Source organism: Delphinus delphis, chromosome 10, assembly GCF_949987515.2.
Source record: "Delphinus delphis chromosome 10, mDelDel1.2, whole genome shotgun sequence".
Lineage (NCBI taxonomy): Eukaryota > Metazoa > Chordata > Mammalia > Artiodactyla > Delphinidae > Delphinus > Delphinus delphis.
The window spans coordinates 52,500,887-52,519,468 of record NC_082692.2 but is presented as its reverse complement, the minus strand read 5'-3'; the positions used below and the strand labels follow the sequence as shown (position 1 = coordinate 52,519,468).

The following is an 18,582-nucleotide window of genomic DNA, read 5'->3' as shown; positions in this document are numbered from 1 at the left end:
CCTCGAGCCCAAAGGATCTGACTTCTCCCTGGGAGGGACCTGGCTTCCACACCATGTGAACTTGGAGTCAAGTGCTCCAAGACCCCCAGATAGCCTGTGTGAACTGAGCAGTCCAGCCCCTTCTGAAAGACCCTGTTTAGTGCCCTTCTTCTGTGCATCCCTCCCCCAGCCCTACTCCCCTCCCATTAGCAGTTACCCCACAGGAAGACTTTCTGTCTGTTCCCTTTCTGCCTTGATACCAGACCACGAGCTTTTCAAGGACCAGGACCTTCTTCTGCAGAAACTGGCACACACAGGTCTCAGTAAACCTGCTAGGGGATGGCTGACTGCGTGTAGGCGTGTTACTGCTGGTGCAACTGAAGCAATCAGGCCACTCAAACAAGAGATGCTTGGGTAGTACAGGAGCCCACCTGCTCCCTCCTTTTGCAATGAGCCTTAAGCCTCTACCTGAAACAGCCCAGCATACTTTCTGATTTCCTTCTCTGCGTTGATTCCACTCCCATGACACACCTGACCCACCAGCTGATGACACCCATTCCCTTTACTGCAGAGAATGAGTGAATCACCAAGAAGGCCAAGCCCCTTCCCCTGAGGTCAGTACAGGCAGCCCCACCGATGGTGACCACCCCCTGCTAAAGCCTGGCCCCCCTCACGGAGGCCTCCCTCCCAGGCCAAGAGCCAATTCGCTCCTTTTGATATTTTAACACAGACAGAGTCATAAGATCTCTCAGCATTTGAGAATAGTTAGAAAATCTATCAAGTACATGAGACACAAAAGGGATCTTATTATTTTTAACAAATGCTTCTACACATCATGCCTGCAATTAGGAACTCAAGTGATGGGAGTGGAAGACCGCTGCTTGAATAAACAACATTCTTCAGTTGCTTTCTGGACCCCGAAAGGAAAACAGGGTATTGCAGAGGATTATATATATGTGGCCATGACATCTGTTCCCAGGGTTACTGTTTCCTGCTGTGGGGCTACTGTGAGGTGGGGATGATAGTATTGTTTGCTTTTAGCTCACTACTAAGTGACCCCGGCAATAGAGATGAAAGAAACACATCCTCCTATAAGGTCACTGGTGTCGCGCTCAGATCTATCGATATTTTCCAGGCACCCATCCGCCAGCTGCTGGGAGTGTCGTTGCTAATGGCTTATACCTATCCCTTCTCTGCATGACTGATCTTGGCCAAAATGAGCAGCCCTGCCAGGGAGCTTATACACCACCCCCTCCGGGCTGCCAACAACTAGTGAGGGACTGAGAAAGGGGATGACAAAAGGCAGAAGGAGCTCTGTGATACAATGCATGCCCTGGAGCTCCCCGCAGGATCAGGATAACCTGACTGCAGGTGAGACCACATGCGTGCGTAGCTCCTTCCCCTGCCCCTCACCTCCTTTCCTACCCAAGAGCATCTATTTCAGCTTGCTTTATAAACGTTCTGAAACTGTAACAGGGCCTCTGCAAAATTTTTAACCAGTGTGCAAACTCTCAGGAGTTCTTACACATATTTCAAGCCCAGAAAGATATAAAGAAGAATACCACAAATATCAGGAGACTATATTGACACTTTGTTTCGAAGTAGCATTTTGTCCTTTGGAAATTTTTAAGGATTAACTAAGAACTTTATTGTGTTGGTTACAGTTTATTTCAAATTATTACTTGCCATAATTTGATATATAATTTTAAAAATAGCTCATTCTTTAGAAATTCTTTTATAATTCTAAAGCTTTGATTAATAACCTAACTACTCTGGGAACTTCAATGGAGTCCTGTTATCTTGACAGGTCCAAGTCTAAGAATCCTAGGAATTTTAAAGCCTGGAATAAGCCTGGTCTATTCACTAGATGATTACTAAGCAGCTGTGTGACTTTGGGTAAGTCACTCTACCTTTCTTGAGTTTGTTTCCTCATCTGTGACATGAGACAGCTTTACTGAATCTCATAAAGGGTCTCTTCTTGTTCTAATATTTATGATTTTTTTTTCTAAATGCATTGTTCTTGTATGTTAAAAGTCTTCAAAGGGTTCATAGCCAGGAATTCCACCTCTGGGAATTTATCCTAAGGAAATGATCAGAGAAGAGGTAAAAGATTTAGTAACTGCTGTGTTATTGATAAAAGCAAAAAGTGGGAAGCAACCGAAACGCGTATAAAAAGAGCTTTACTTAAAAAATCCACACCATGGAATATTAGTCATTAAAAAATTGTCTTTAGGGTTTCCCTGGTGGCACAGTGGTTGAGAGTCTGCCTGCCGATGCAGGGGACACGGGTTCGTGCCTCGGTCCGGGAAGATCCCACATGCCGCGGAGCGGCTGGGCCCGTGAGCCATGGCCACTGAGCCTACGTGTCCGGAGCCTGTGCTCCGCAACGGGAGAGGCCACGGCAGTGAGAGGCCCGTGTACCGCAAAAAAAAAAAATTGTCTTTATAATGAACATTAACTAACAAGATTAACAAAAACCACAAAATCATCTCAACAGGTTCAGAAAAAACATTTGGCAAAATTCAACACCAAAACATTTGAAAACATTCCTCGTTTGTCAAACGATAAAAAACATTCAACTAACTAGGAATAGAAGAGGAACTTCCTCAACCTGATAAAGGGCCCTACCACAGCTAAGAATGTACTTAATGCTGAAACAGAAGGCTTTCCTTCTAAGATTAGGAACAAGACAAGGATTTCCACTCTCTCCATTTCTATTCAACATTGTACTAGAGGTTTTAGCCAGAAAAATAAACAAAAGACATCCAGACTGGAAAAGAAATAAAACCATGTCTATTCACAGATAACATGAACTTGTATACAGAGACTCCTTAGGAATCCATACACATCAAAAAAAAGTTTAGAACTGATAAACAAGTTCAATAAGTTTGCGAGATTACAGTATCAACATACAAAAATCAGCTGTATTTCTACACACCAGCAACGCACAACTAGAAAATCAAAATAAGAAAAACAATTCCATTTCCAATAGCACCAAGAATAACAAAACTTGGGAAAATATTATTGAAGGAAATTAAAGAAGACCTAAATAAGTAGAAAGGTATCCCATATTCATGGATTGGAATATTTAATATTGTTGAGATGTCAGTCAATCTTCAGATTCAGCACAATTCCTATAAAAATCCCAGCTGCCTTTTGCAGAATTTGGCAAGTTGATCCCATATTTCATATGGAAAGGCAAGGGGCCCAGAATAGCCAAAACAATCTAGAAGAAGAAGAAAGAAGTTGGAAGACTCACACTTCCCAATCTCAAAATGTAGTACAAAGCTACAGTATTCAAGACAATGCAGTACTGGCATAAGGATAGAAATCTAGATCAATGGAATAGAATTGAGAGTCCAGAGATAAACCTTCACATTTAAGGTCAACTGATTTCTTATAAGGGTACCCAGACAACTGAATAGGGAAAGAAAGTCTTTTCAACGAATGATGCTGGACAACAGTATTTCCACACACAAAAGAATGAAATTGGACCACTACCTTACATCATATGTTAAATTAACAAAAAAAAAGATTGTAGACCTAAATGTAAGTGTATAACACTATAAAAACCTTAGAAAAAACAGTAAATTTTAGTGATCTTGGATTAGACAATATTTTCTTTGATATGACAGCAAAAACACAAGCAACAAAAGAAAAAATAGATAAGTTGGATTTCATCAAATTTTAAAAGTTTTGAGCTTCAAGACACCGTTAACAAAGTGAAAAGATAATGCACAGATTGGGGGAAAAATTTTTAGAATTCATATATCTGACAGGGGACTTATAACCATAACATATAAAGAACTCTTACAACTCCACAATGAAAAGACAAGCAACCCAATTTAAAAATGGGCAAAGGACTTGAATAGAATCAACATTTCTCCAAAGAAGATATACAAATGGCTAATAGCCATGTGAAAAGATGCTCAACACCATTAGTCAATAGGGAAATGCAAGTCAAAACCATAATTAGGTACCACTTCACACCCACTAGGATGGCTATAATAAAAAAGACAGACACACACACACACCCAAAGAAAGACAGACACTATAAGTGTTGAGGAAGATGTAACAGATTAGAACTCTCATACATTGCTGGTGGGACTGTAAAATGATTCAGCCAGTTTGGAAAACAGTCTGGCAGCTCTTTAACAAGTTAAATATAGAGTAATAGGACTCAGAAATTCTACTCCTAAATATATACTCCTAGGTATAAGAGAATTGAAAATTTTTGCCCAAACAAAAATTTGTACCCAAACGTCCATAGTATCATTATTCAAAGTAGCCAAAAAGTGGAAACAACCCAAATGTCCATCAACCAAGGAATAAACAACAGGTGGTATATCCATACAGTAGAATATTATTCAGCAATGAGAAGGACTTTTTAAATGTAACGTGATGCACGTTACAACATGGCTAAACCTGGAAAACATTACGCTCAGTGAAAGAAACTAGTCACAAAGACCAAAAACCATGATTCCTTTCACATGAAACATCCAGAACAGGTAAATCCAGAGACAGAAAGTAGGTCAGTGGTTGCCAGGGGCTGGGGGAAAGGGTCGGGGTGGGCAGAGGGGAAGGAATGGAAAGTGACTACTAATAGGTTTGGGCTTTCGTTTGGTTTTGTTTTTTTTTTTTTGGCTGCACTGTGCAGCTCGCGGGATCTTAGTTCCCCGACCAGGGACGGAACCCCGGCCCTCGGCAGTGAGAGCGCGGAGTTCTAACCACCAGACTGCCGGGGAAGTCCCTGGGCTTTCATTTGGGTGATGAAAATGTTCTCAAATTTGAATGCATAACTTTATGAATATACTAAAAAATCCCACTGAATTGTATACTTTAGAAAGGAGAATTGTACAATATGTGAATAATATCTCAATCAAACTGTTCTAGAAAAACATAACCAGGGAAATTGCTCAAACTACAGTGTTACAATGGAAAAGCCATGATATATAATTACAGTCAAGTTTATAGTGAATATGTATTGGAAATATATAGAAAAAACTGGAGACATAAATACCAAAATATCAATAGTAGCTTGCCTCTAGATAATCAGGAACTCTACTGTCCCATTTTTCCTAAATACTTTTTTCTCAGGAATTCCCTGGCGGTCCAGTGGTTAAGACTCCATGCTTCCACTGCCTGGGACGTGGGTTCGATCCCTGGTCAGGGAACTAAGATCCCGCATGCCGTGCTGTGCAGCCAATAAATAAGTAAATAAATATATTTTTCTCCACTTTACAAACCATAGCGGTCAACCTTGTTTGTGTCTGGTCAGCATTCCTTCCTGGTCAGCATTCTTGTAGTCATATCACAGGCTCTGCTTCAAGAGAACCCAAGCCAAGACATATGGCACATGGGTCACTTCCTAGTCTGTAAAGCACTTCGATGTGCAAAGTGGTATTTCATTCTTCCAACCCTGTGAGGTCAATGTTATTAGCTCCATTTTACAGACGAAGTACTGAGGCTCAGGGGAGCTAAATGCATGCTAGTGGTCGATCCATCTCATGCAAATTCATGCACAGAAAACAGATTCCACAATGATGTCTTATTTACAGGTGCTTCACTGAAAACTGGGGCAGTGGAAAGAGCAGACATGGAGGCTCAGGGCTCCCGGGTCTGGCCTAGCAGCTCCCGGAACCTTCCTGTCCAAGCTCTTCAGCTGTAAAGTGAGGGGTCAGACGAGAACAAACCCACAGCTCTCTCCCAGCTCCGATGGCTGGCAAGTCCACAGCTGTCTTAGAAAGAGTTTGGTGGTTTGTTCCAAACGCATCTCTCTAAACGCTACCCCTAATGATGGCTTTTCTGTGACTAGGCTGCCCCACCACAGAATGACGGCTACATAACCGGCAGTCTCCGCCATCAATAAAGAAGTCAGCTAAGTAAGACTTAATCAGGAATTTCAAGCAACCCCAGAGAAGGATAAAATGCCTAATTTACAGAAAACAAAACAAACAAACGGACAGAAAAATTGGGATGTGGGCTTCCCAGTGTCTTCAGAGTGCTAAAATTCAGTGTGTTTTTATAATGTTAAAAAATGATGCTTGATGCCACACGGTGCAGGAAAAGAGAAAAAAAAAAGACGCTCGGACGGCTCCTGTGATGGGTTCCTGGAGGATGGCTCTGTACTCTGTCAGGAAACGTGGTGCTTCAGCCTGGGTTTCCTAGAAAACCCTTCTTGCCCAGGCCAGTGCTCTGACACATAAAAACGCCCACAGAAACTCTGTTTCCCAAGGCCCCTTCTGTTTCTCATTTCGGGGGCGACTCGGCCTTCCAATGATTTTTAACAAAGCTGTGAGTAATATTTTCTCTTAGCCAGACGTGTGCTAAACAGGAAAACTTACCTCATCATCATCCATTATGTTTTCCTTAGCAAAGTCATGCAGCTCTTTCTGGAGTGTCGTCACGTTGAAGAACTGAACGGCTTCCTGTTCAGACACAAACAGAGAACAGTTTATATGACCAACCTTTTAAGGGGAGAACTGGGCTGGTGGCAGGCGGGGGAAGGGTATGAGCTTTCTTTGGGGGGTGATGAAAATGTTTAAAAGTAAATAGTGGTAACGGTCGCACAGCTCTGTGACTATAATAAGACCACTGAATTGTGCACTTGCAAAGCATGAATTTGACAGTATATGAATTATATCTCAATTTGAAAAAAAGAGTGGCCAATCCTGAGTGAATGAAAGAGAAAGTGTGTGTGTGTGTGTGTGTGTGTGTGTGTGTGTGTGTGGTGTGTGTGTGTTGGCTGGACAGTGAAGTTGAAGGAAGATGTATGTATGGCAAACCAGGACAGCATGCACAAATCTCAATGAAAATACAAGTTAAGGGCAAATTAGAAAAGATCTTCTGAAAGTGACATATAATCCATAGGTTTCCCTGAACACATGCAAAGCTGAGCGCACCCATCAAGGGAATTAAATGATGATTCATCCATAAACAAGCCTGCCACGGAGCTGTTAAAAAAAAAAAAAAAAGTAGGTGGTATGGGTGCGACATGGGAAGTGTTCATGATGAAATTGTTAGAAAGACAAAGCAAGTTGCAAAACAGTAGGTAAGATCCCATTTTTGTAAAACTTAATAGTTACATGCTGCGTATACAGTAAATGCATAGCTATAGGGCAGGATGAGAAAGAGAAAATATGGGATTAAGAAGCAGTCTCGGGCTTCCCTGGTGGCGCAGTGGTTGAGAGTCCGCCTGCCGATGCAGGGGACATGGGTTCGTGCCCCGGTCCAGGAAGATCCCACATGCCGCGGAGCGGCTGGGCCCGTGAGCCGTGGCCGCTGAGCCTGCGCGTCCGGAGCCTGTGCTCCGCAGCGGAGAGGGCGCAGCAGAGAGAGGCACGCGTACCGCAAAAAAAAAAAAAAAAGAAGCAGTCTCAATTCCTAAGTGAATCATTTCTGTAATGTTTAAAATTTGTAGAGTGCTTACTGATTTAGAAATGAGAACAAAGATGTAAAATGTTAAAAGATAAAAAAGCTACAAAAAAAACTGAGTTTCCCTTCATTTCTGAAATAACCCGTCTCTTAAGATGCAAAGCTGCTTCCTGAAAGTGGGATAAAGAAGAGAACAGGAAACGTGATGCCTGGTGCACTGGCACGTACTGGTCTGGGCTGGAAATGCTCCTCCAAGAGCCCCCACTTGTCCCTGTGGTACTGATAATACACCAGGTTCTGCTGCATGACCTTATCGTCCTGGTCAAAGAGCAGGTAGCTGACTGCACAGGGGGCTGCGTTCTTCAAGTCGTTCACTGAAGGCAAAGGAAACAAAAACAGGAAATCAGCCAACCTCTCCCGACCCACCCTCTATTGAATAACACCTTCAAAAAGAGAAAGATCACCAACAAGCCCCTTCTCCACAGACCCTCCTTCGGAATACCTGCAAAGACAAAAGAAATCTTCCCCGGGTGAAAAGGTCACAGATAGGGTATCCATGGGAACGTGGAGGCCAGTTTGGAAAACAGAAGAAGTTCCTCTTTAGGCAGAGACCTATGCAGAAATGCCTACTATATTCCCCTCAGGCCTTGGAGGCCTGGGCTGGTGTCACAGCCCTGGAACCTAAGCAGGCTTGGGTCCCAAGGCTGGACTGTCCTGAAGCTGAGGGAGCTGGGGAGAATATACCAGCAAGTGAGCCCTCCTTGGACCTGCAGTGCCTGGTCCCCTCTGGATGGGACCCATAATCTCCAGATCCAGGCGGGCCCTTCAAATGCTAAACCAAGCCTAGTTCACCCAAAAAAGGGTCCACCCTCTGGGCTGGAAGAGTTTTGAAAAGTCACCTGGTCTCCACGTCTCCTGGTGGGGAGGGGAGGTTCCCACCTCCATCCTCCTTCCTTAGAATCGCCCCACCCAGGGATGACAGCGCCCTCAGTGCAGCGGTTTTGCTGGGGCTACGATTCCTCCGTGGGGTGAAGGGTAAGGGGGAAGAAGGAACGAGACACAAGCTCTTGGGCCTTTCTTCTGGCACACTCCGCTCTCCTTGACAACCCGGGAACACAACTTTCCTAAGGCTCTGACTGCCCGAGTATCCAAGTTGGGCATGAAGAAATGCTGCCGCCTTGTGGCAGTTTCCCATAACAACAACTTTAAAACCGCTGTGTATGGGCACTTCCGAGTCACAAGGCCTGTGGGGTTGGAAATGACACCCGTCCTCAAGAAATGTCCTGGGGTGATTGAAAAAAATTTCAAAACAAGGCCGACTTTCAAGAAACCAATGTCAAGAGATAAATTTCACTCACACTGTTTTTAAAAATAAAAAAGAAGCACTGGAAAAGATGCTCCACATCGCTGGGACTTCCCTGTTGGTCCAGTGGTTAAGAATCCACCTTCCAGGACTTCCCTGGTGGTGCAGTGGTTAAGAATCTGCCTGCCAATGCAGGGGACACGGGTTCGAGCCCTGGTCTGGGAAGATCTCACATGCTGCAGAGCAACTAAGCCCATGTGCCACAACTACCGAGCCTGCACTCTACAGCCCCCGAGCCACAACTGCTGAAGCCCGCGTGCCTAGAGCCCGTGCTCTGCAACAAGAGAAGCCACTGCAATGAGAAGCCCGCACACCACAACGAAGAGTAGCCCCCGCTCGCCACAAGTAGAGAAAGCCCATGCGCAGCAACGAAGACCCAACGCAGACAAAAATTTAAAATAAATAAATAAATTTATTTTTAAAAAAAGAATCTGCCTTCCAATTAAGGGGACGCAGGTTCAATCCCCGGTCGGAGAACTAAGATCCCACATGCCGCGGGGCAACTAAGCCCCTGAGCCACAACTACAGAGCCCACACACTCTGGAGCCCACACTGCCACAACTAGGGAGAAGCCCACACACCGCAACAAAGAGCCCGCATGCTGCAACTAAGATCCAACACAGCCAAAAATAAAATAAATATTTTTTAAAAAGATGCTCCACATCATTATTATTAGAGAAATGCAAATCAGAACTACAACGAGGTATCACCTCGCACCATTCAGAATGGCTATCATCGAAACATCTACAAACAATAAATGTGGAGACGGCGTGGAGAAAAGGGAACCCTCCTATGCTGTTGGTGGGATTATAAATTGGGAACAGCCACTACAGTGAACGGTGTGGAGGTTCCTTAAAAAACTAAAAACAGAGCTAGCATATGATCCGGCCATCCCACTCCTGGGTGTATATCTGGAGAAAACCAGAATTCGAAAAGACCCAGGAACCCCAACGTTCACTGCACCACTATTTACAACAGCCAAGACATGGAAGCCACCACAATGTCCATCAACAGACAAACGGAAAAGGAAGATGTGGTGCGTTTATACAATGGAATATTACTCAGCCATAAAAAAGAATGAAATGATGCCATTGGCAGCAACATGGATGGACCTAGAGATGATCATACCAAGTGAAGTGAGTCAGACTGAAAAAGACAAATATCATATGATATCACTTACAGTTGGAATCTAAAAATTGATACAAATGAACTAATTTATAAAACAGAAAGACACTCACAGACTTAGAAAACAAACTTATGATTCCCAAAGGGGAAATTAGGGGGGGTAGAGATGAATTAGAAAGTTGTGATGAACAGATACACCCTCATATATATAAAATAGATAATCAAGAAGGACCTACTGTGTAGCACGGGGAACTCTACTTAACACTCTGTAATAACCTATATGGGAAAAAGATCCAAAAAAGAACAGCTCTATATGTTTGTATAACTGAATCAAGCTGCTGTACACCTAAAACAAACACAACATTGTAAATCAACTATAGTCCATATAAAAGAAAAATTCAATTAAAAAAAAGTAGTACCTGCCGTATTTCCCTCAGGGCTTGGTAACTGGGGCTGGGGTCACATCCCTGAAGCCTAAGGAGGCTTGGGTCCCAAGGCTGCACTCTCGTGGGGCTGAGGGAGCTGGGGAGGATATGCCATCAAACGAGCCCCCCTTGGACCTGTAGTGCCGGGTCCCCTCTGGATGAGACTGCCATCTCCAGATCCAGGTGAGCCCTTCCAAAGCTAAGCCAAGCCTAGTGCACCCAAGAAAGGGTGGACCTCTGGTCTGGAGAAGCTCTGAAAAGTCACCTGGTCTCCACGTCTCCTGGTGGTGGGGTTCCCACCTCCATCCTCCTTCCTTAGAATCGCCCCACCCAGGGACGACAGCGCCCTCAGTGCAGCGGTGTTGCTGGGGCTGCGATTTCTCTGTGGGGTGAAGGGTAAGGGGGAAGAAGGAATGAGACACAAGCCCTTGGGCCTTTCTTCTGGCACATTACATCCTCCTTGACAACCCAGGAACATGATTTTCCTAAGGTTCCGGTTACCCAAGTATCCAAGTTAGGCATGAAGAAATGCTGCCGCCTTGTGGCCGTTTCCCATAACAACAACTTTAAAACCACTGCTGATGGGCACTTCCTAGTCACAAGGCCTGTGGGGTTGGAAATGACACCTGTCCTCAAGAAACGTCCTGGGGTAGGTGATTGAAAAAGAATTCAAAACAGGGCCAAGAGGATTCAAGAGGCCAATTTCAAGATGTAAATTTTACTCACACTATTTACCTGTAATCCAGAAAGCAAAGATTTCTTAGGGAGCAGCAAGAAAAGCTGAAAATTTTGGTGTTTTATCCATTATGTCTTTGCCACATTTTCTGATATTCTGGTTGGTTTTTAGAGTTAGTCAGGATTTCAGAGGATTGACCAGTGAGCTTCCAGGGCCTGGAAGTGTCCGGAACACCTCTAAACTCCAGTGTCCTCGCGTGTTCCCACTGAACCAAGCCTACTTAGTGGCTGGAAGATCCATGTTTCAATGTCCATTCACGGGGTAGTTTAGTGAAGTGTCAGCACAGCTTCTCATGAAAATGAAAGAAAAACACGGGCTATATTTTCTTCCAACAGAACATCTGTAAACTGAATCCAAGATCAGCAATGTGTTGATAAAAGTTGAAACTGGGTGATGGGCACCCTAGAGATCATTATACCAACCTCTCCAACATATGTTGTTGTTTTTATTAATTACCTTGGTTTTTCTTTTTTCTTTTTTTTTTTTTTGGCTGTGTTGGATCTTCGCTGCTGCACACACGCTTTTTTCTACTTGTGGTCAACCGGGGGCTACTTTTCGTTGAGGTGCGCAGGCTCATCATTGCAGTGGCTTCTCTTGTTGCAGAGCACGGGCTCTAGGCACGTGGGCTTCAGTAGTTGTGGCACGCGGGTTCTGTAGTCGTGGCTCGTGGGCTCTAGAGCGCAGGCTCAGTAGTTGTGGTGCCCAGGCTTAGCTGCTCCAGGGATCTTCCCAGACCAGGGCTTGAACCCATGTCCCCTGCATTGGCAGGCAGATTCTTAACCACGACGCCACCAGGGAAGCCCCCAATATATGTTTTGAAATTTCCAGAAGTTAAATAAAACATGTACATAATTTTTTCATAATTCTCATTAAAAAAGGGTCCTTCCAAGTGTGGCTGAATATAAGCCAACAGTTAACACTGGGGTTGGGGGAGAGCAGGGAGGGGGATGGAGATGGGCTGTTGGCTTTTTTTTTGCGGTACGCGGGCCTCTCACCGCAGCGGCCTCTCCCGCTGCGGAGCACAGGCTCCGGACGCGCAGGCCCAGCGGCCACGGCCCACGGGCCCAGCCACTCCGCGGCACGAGGGATCCTCCCGGACCGGGGCACGTACCCGCGTCCCCTGCATCAGCAGGCGGACTCCCAACCACTGCGCCACCAGGGAAGCCCGGGTTGTTTGCTTTTGATGTTTCTCTGTACATCTCTGCGATGTTTGGTTCACTGCAATAAGCTTCTCTTATAAGCCTTTTTGAAAAAAAGCACTTACATTAAATCAGCTATTTATATTAGAAAAGAGGGCTCTTCATAAGCAAAGACACTGCCTAGTGGAAAACTGTCCCCTCCACACCAGAATGTGGTCCATAAATATTTGCTGGCATCATGCTGTGAGCTCAGTGCTGCCTCATAGGAAAGCATGTTCACACATTATATAAAACTAGACTCTTGTCCTCTATGCTAAATAATCCTTTACCAGACAGCTCACGCTGGGGTGACAGTAGCAAATAAAATCTCATCCTTCCCTCCATGAAAGGGGACTTCTGGGAAGGACACCTGTTAAAAACACACCTCAACCTCCTCTGGATCTCAGAAATGTCCCAACCAAGGGACATTTCAGTACATTTCATTGCATCCTTAGATGAGGTTCAGGCCGCTCTAAGATCAGGTTCACTGCTGAGAGAGGCCAGTCACCTTCCTCAGAAAAACATGGTATAAATGTCAGTATCCGAGACTTTCCAGGAACAAAGAAGCCATCTTGATTAACGGCAAAAGTTTAAATATTTTTAATTTAAAAACTAAAAAGAGAGAGAGAGGGAGAGAAGGAAAATATTTTTCTTTTCTTTTTTTCCCTTTTTTAACCTTCAGCAGGCAAGGCTTTCAGTGTGTCCTGGAGAAGAGATGAGATGGGATTAAAAGGTAGGCAGGTTAGGTGGCTGCTGAGGCAGAGGGAACCCAACGAAGAACAGGATGGACACAGCGGGGAAGGGGGGCTGTGGAAGACAAGGTCACCTGGCACTCCTCCAGGACATCCCTGAGTCCCCAAGACCAGCCGCCCCTGAGTTTGAAGGGCAGCCTTGGGGAAGCTAGCCAGACACCTGCCAGCAGACCCAGACATTTCATCAGGAGGGTAGAGTTGTCGCTGCTGCAAATGACCCTAGTGACTTCCCGTGCTTGTCACCGAACTGCCAAGGTACACGCTGCTCACGCGAGTGGCACCCAGCAATCTTGGCTACAGAGAGAGGGGGGAAAGCCAGGAAATTCAGGCTCTGAAGTCTGAACTCCAAGTTCCTTTCTTTCTCCCATGTGTCCCCTTTGTCCACTTGGAAGGTTCTGATTGATAAGCTCCAATTTCAGGCCAAGGCAGGACCAACTGCAATGACCTTCTAAGAGTCTGAAAAGTAAAGCCAATGATGTGGAAGAAGGGAAATAATGATATTTTTTAAAAAAAGAAAAGAAAAAAGGGACTTGCCTGGCGGTCCATTGGTTAGTACTCTGCGCCTCCACTGCAAGGGGGCATGGGTTTGATCCCTGGTCGGGGAACTAAGATCACGCATGCCACGCAGAGCGGCCAAAACAACAACAACAACCACCAAAAAAACGGTTATATAGAGTTTGCCATGTGCCAGTGCGTGAATTTCCTAAGCATTCCACGTCTATCAACTCATTTAATCCTCACAAGGATCTTAGGAGATTAGTACTCTCTGCAGATGTGGAAGCTAAGTCTTCGTACCTTGCTCAGATCTCCTAGAAGATGATTACTTACATTTATAATAAGCAAACTGCAAATAATGATACATGGTAGCCACAAATTTCTCGACTGGATATCCTCCTATGACTGGGGTGAGGTTCTCTTCACACTGTATTTTGCATTCCAGAACTTCCACATAATGATCTGAAAGAACACACAAATTTTCAGGCAGTGTATCCATTATCTTCTTTTTTTTTTTTTAACATCTTTATTGGGGTATAATTGCTTTACAATGGTGTGTTAGTTTCTGCTTTATAACAAAGTGAATCAGTCATACATAAACATATGTTCCCATATGTCTTCCCTCTTGCATCTCCCTCCCTCCCACCCTCCCTATCCCACCCCTCCAGGCTGTCACAAAGCACCGAGCCAATATCCCTGTGCCATGCGGCTGCTTCCCACTAGCTATCTACCTTACTACGTTTGTTAGTGTGTATATGTCCATGACTCTCTCTCGCCCTGTCACAGCTCACCCTTCCCCCTCCCCATAACCTCAAGTCCGTTCTCTAGGAGGTCTGTGTCGTATCCATTATTTTCTTAATGCCGCTTCTGCCCCACTGCCCCAAAAGATCAAGGTAAAAATGATAAATGATAAAATGATAAAAGTAAAATATTCACAACACTTATGATAAAGGGCTAAAATCTTTCACGCACAAAGTTTCCTAAATCAATAAGAAAAAGACGAATGTCCACTATAAAAATAGCCAAAAGGATGTTAATAGAAATTATAAAAAGGGCTAATAAACACTGTGAAAAGATCTAAACCACATTTGAAATTAAGAAATACAATTCTACCTAAAATAATGTAAGCTATTACATTGGCAAAATGTTTAAAATTTGATGATGTCCAGTGATAGGAAGAGAATAGTGAGACTCATGCTCTCATGTTCTGTTGGTAGGAGCAAAATAGGAACAAATGTTTTGGAGTACAATTTGGTAAAATTTATCAAAGGTTAAAATACACATATTCTCGGTGATTCCCTGGCAGTCCAGTGGTTAGGACTCTGCGCTTCCACTGCAGGGGACACAGGTTCGATCCCTTGTCAGGGAACTAGATCCCATATGCATGCCGCAACTAAGAGTTCTCATGCCACAACTAAAGATCCCAAGTGCCGCAACTAAGACCTGGTGCAGCCAAATAAATAAATAAAATAAAATAAAATTTTAAAAATACCTAAATATAGTCACATAGAAAGATGTCAAAGACTACATTTCCCAGCCTCCTTTGCAGTTAGGTTGGGGCCATGTGACTAAGTGAGCCATGAAATGTGGACAGTAACAACTGATGAATACTACTTCTGGGGCTGGTCCCTAACAACCTTCCAGGTGCCCCTTGGCCCCTCCCTTTTCTCCTTTCATTCAGCCAGAAGCGAAAGACTCCAGCATGATGATACACATTTTGCCAGCAAGACTGTAGGAACAGGCACTCTCCTACGTTACTGGTAGGAATGCAAAATGGTACCTTAAAATACCAAATAATTTATGTAAACCTTTACTCTGAACTATCAATCCCACTGATGTTGACTTTGCAAACACACTTCCATACTTAGCAAACAACAACAGCCCACTAAAATTCCCCACCGCAGTATTAGATGTAATAGCAAAAGATTGGAACAGCCCAAATATCTATCAGATAGTTGAATAAACTGGGGTACATCACTCCCCCAACCCTCAGTGGAGCACTTGGCAGTAATAAAAAGAATGACACAATCTCTACACACTAGTTAGGATATATTGTTAAGTGGAAAAAGCATAACATAGAATAGTGTTTAACGTATGGTACCTATTCTGTATGAAAGAAGCAGACACAAAAATAAAGGGAAAGTTGGGCTTCCCTGGTGGCGCAGTGGTTAAGAGTCCGCCTGTCGATACAGGGAACACGGTCCTGGTCCGGGAAGATCCCACATGCCGCGGAGCGGCTGGGCCCGTAAGCCATGGCCGCTGAGCCTGCGCGTCCGGAGCCTATGCTCCGCAACGGGAGAGGCCCCAACAGTGAGAGGCCCGTGTACCGCAAAATAAATAAATAAATAAAGGGAAAGTAGTTTTTTTTTCTTTTCTTTTTTTTTTTGCCTGCATTGCACAGCATGTGGGATCTTAGTTCCCCAATGAGGGATCAAACCCCTGCCCAGTGCAGTGGAAGTGCGAAGTCTTAACCACTGGACCACCAGGGAAATCCCTAGGGAAAGTAGTTTTATATTCACACAACCTTTATAGAAAAAGATGCTTCAGGCAAGAATTCTCAACAGTGTGCCAAATCAGTGGGGGTAGGTTGGGGAGGGTTTGATGGACAGCAAGTTGTCCTAGTCTCGAAGCACCTATCCACAAATTATTAATTTAAAAAGGAAAAACAGTAATTATATTGTGGAGAAACTGGAAAGCACCTCAACCAAATGTTTAAAACTTAGTGTCACCACTTCCCTGGTGGTCCAATGGTAAAAAATCCGCCTTCCAATGCAGGGGACGTGGGTTTGATCCCTGGTCGGGGAAGTAAGATCCCGCGTGCCGCGGGGCAACTAAGCCCGTGAGCCACAGCTACTGAGCTCGTGCACCTCAACAAGAGAGCCCGTGTGCTGCAACTAGGTGCTCTAGAGCCCAGGTGCCACAACTAGCGAGGGAAAACCCTCACGCCACAACTAGAGAGAAGCCCGCGTGCCACAACGAAGAGTAGCCCCTACTCGCTGCAACTAGAGAAAGCCCACACGAAGCAACGAAGACCCAACACAGCCAAAAATAAATAAATAGATAATTTTTTAAAAATTAAAAAAATAAAAGATAACCAATTTGCTAGAATATGGATGAACCTTGAGGACATTACGCTAAGTGAAATAGGCCAGTCATAAGAGGACTAATACTGTATGATTCTGCTTATATGAGGTACCCAGAGTAATCAAATTCATAGACACAGAAGAAGAATGGTGGTTGCTAGGGACTGGGAAGGAGGAAGATGGAGAGTTAGTGTTTAATGGGTACAGAGTTTCAGTTTGGGAAGATGAAAAAGTTCTGGAGATGGATGGTGGTGAGGGCTGCACAACAATGTGAATATACTTACTGCCAACGAACTGTACACTTACACATGGTTAAAATAGTAAAGTTTTGTTCAAAATAAAAACTTAAGAAGATAACCAAATGCAATGTGTGGAACTTATTTTGAACATGATTCAAACCAATAAATTGGGAATTCCCTGGCAGTGGTTAGGACTCCATACTTTCACTGCTGGGGACCCGGGTTCAATCCCTGGTCGGGTAACTAAGATCCCACAAGTCGCACAGTGGGGCCAAAAAGAAAAAAAAAAAAGAAAGAAAACACACAAAAATCCAACAAATTGTAAATTTAAGGAACACACATTTATGACATTTCTGAGATGACTGGGACACTGGATATTTGATGATGAGATCAAGGAACTGTTGTTAAAATTCTTTTAGGCGTGATGGTTCAGTGGTTGAAAAAAACGAGTTCTTATCTTTTAGAGGTACCTACTGAAACATTACAAATGAAGTGATAACAACATCTGGGATTTGCTTCAAAATAACATGAGGGATTTCCCTGGTGGTCCAGTGGTTAAGACTCCGAGCTCCTGATGCAGGTGCCCCGGATTCGATCCCTGGTCAGGGAACTAAATCCCGCATGCTGCAGAGAAGATCCCACATGCCACAACTAAGACCTGGCACAGCCAAATAAATAAATAAATATATTTTTAAAATAATAATATAAGAGGTAAGTGGGTGGGAATTAGATGACACCCAGTTGACCCTGAGTTGACCATACTGAAGCTGCATCATGGTGACATGGGGTTTCTTTACACTCTTCTATTCTTTGTATATGTTTGAAATTTTCCACAATAAAAAGGTTTTGTTAAGAAAAATAAAGGGACTCTGTGGAAAAAGAGGTCCATGAGCAAAACAGTGATTCAAAAACAAAAACAGGGCTTCCCTGGTGGCGCAGTGGTTGAGAATCTGCCTGCAATGCAGGGGACACGGGTTGGAGCCCTGGTCTGGGAAGATCCCACATGCTGCAGAGCCACTAGGCCCGTGAGCCACAACTACTGAGCCTGCGCGTCTGGAGCCTGTGCTCCACAACAAGAGAGGCCGCGATAGTGAGAGGCCCGCACACCACGATGAAGAGCGGCCCCCGCTCGCCGCAACTGGAGAAAGCCCTCGCACAGAAACGAAGACCCAACACAGCCAAAAATAAATTAATAAGTAAAAAACAAAAACAAAAACCATCCTGGATTCAATAACTGTAAAAGAGCTGCCTACCCCAGGGTTTCTGAGAGCCATTAACCATCACAGGGCACAGAGACTCCAAGAGGCAGACGGTGCTCAGGCCAATCTCAGACCTATCTGACCTGGGTCCCCTTCCTGCAAGGTGCAGTTTGAGCATCCGTGTTCCCAAACCACTTAGGGACATCTCTTGGCCATTTCCCATTCTCTGGAGCATTGCTGCCCACTACTGGTTAAGGAGAAACCCTAGGGCTATTTATGTGTTTTCAATTGTTTCTCTTTCTTTCTTTTTTTTTGGCTGCACCGTGAAGCATGTGGGAATCTTAGTTCCCCGACCAGGGATCGAACCCACGACCCCTGCAGTGGAAGCACAGAGTCTTAACCACTGGACTGCCAGGGAAGTCCTCAATTTTCTTCATTCTTTCCTGTGTTTTCTAGACTTCCTATAATAAGCATGAATTATTTTATAGTCAGAAAATTTTTTTCCCAAAAGTTATCTTAGTGATGACTCATTAGAGGTTCATTATACTCTTCATTTTACCTTGATGTGTGCTGAAAAACTGCCATAATCAAAGTTATCTCCCTAAGGTGGGGCATGAGTTGCTTTGGGGCCCAG

The 18,582-nt window shown here is 44.3% G+C and overlaps 1 protein-coding gene across 1 annotated transcript in view; it reads right to left on the bottom strand.

Moving 5' to 3' along the window:
• CRTAP (cartilage associated protein) overlaps positions 1 to 18,582 on the bottom strand; it is a 33,654-nt gene that overhangs the window by 1,595 nt on the left and 13,477 nt on the right. The window contains exons 4-6 of the mRNA XM_060021378.1: positions 13,761 to 13,889; positions 7,582 to 7,727; positions 6,324 to 6,407 (exon numbers count right to left, since the gene is read on the bottom strand). Coding sequence (XP_059877361.1) covers positions 6,324 to 6,407; positions 7,582 to 7,727; positions 13,761 to 13,889 — 359 coding nt within the window. The remainder of the gene's footprint in view (positions 1 to 6,323; positions 6,408 to 7,581; positions 7,728 to 13,760; positions 13,890 to 18,582) is intronic.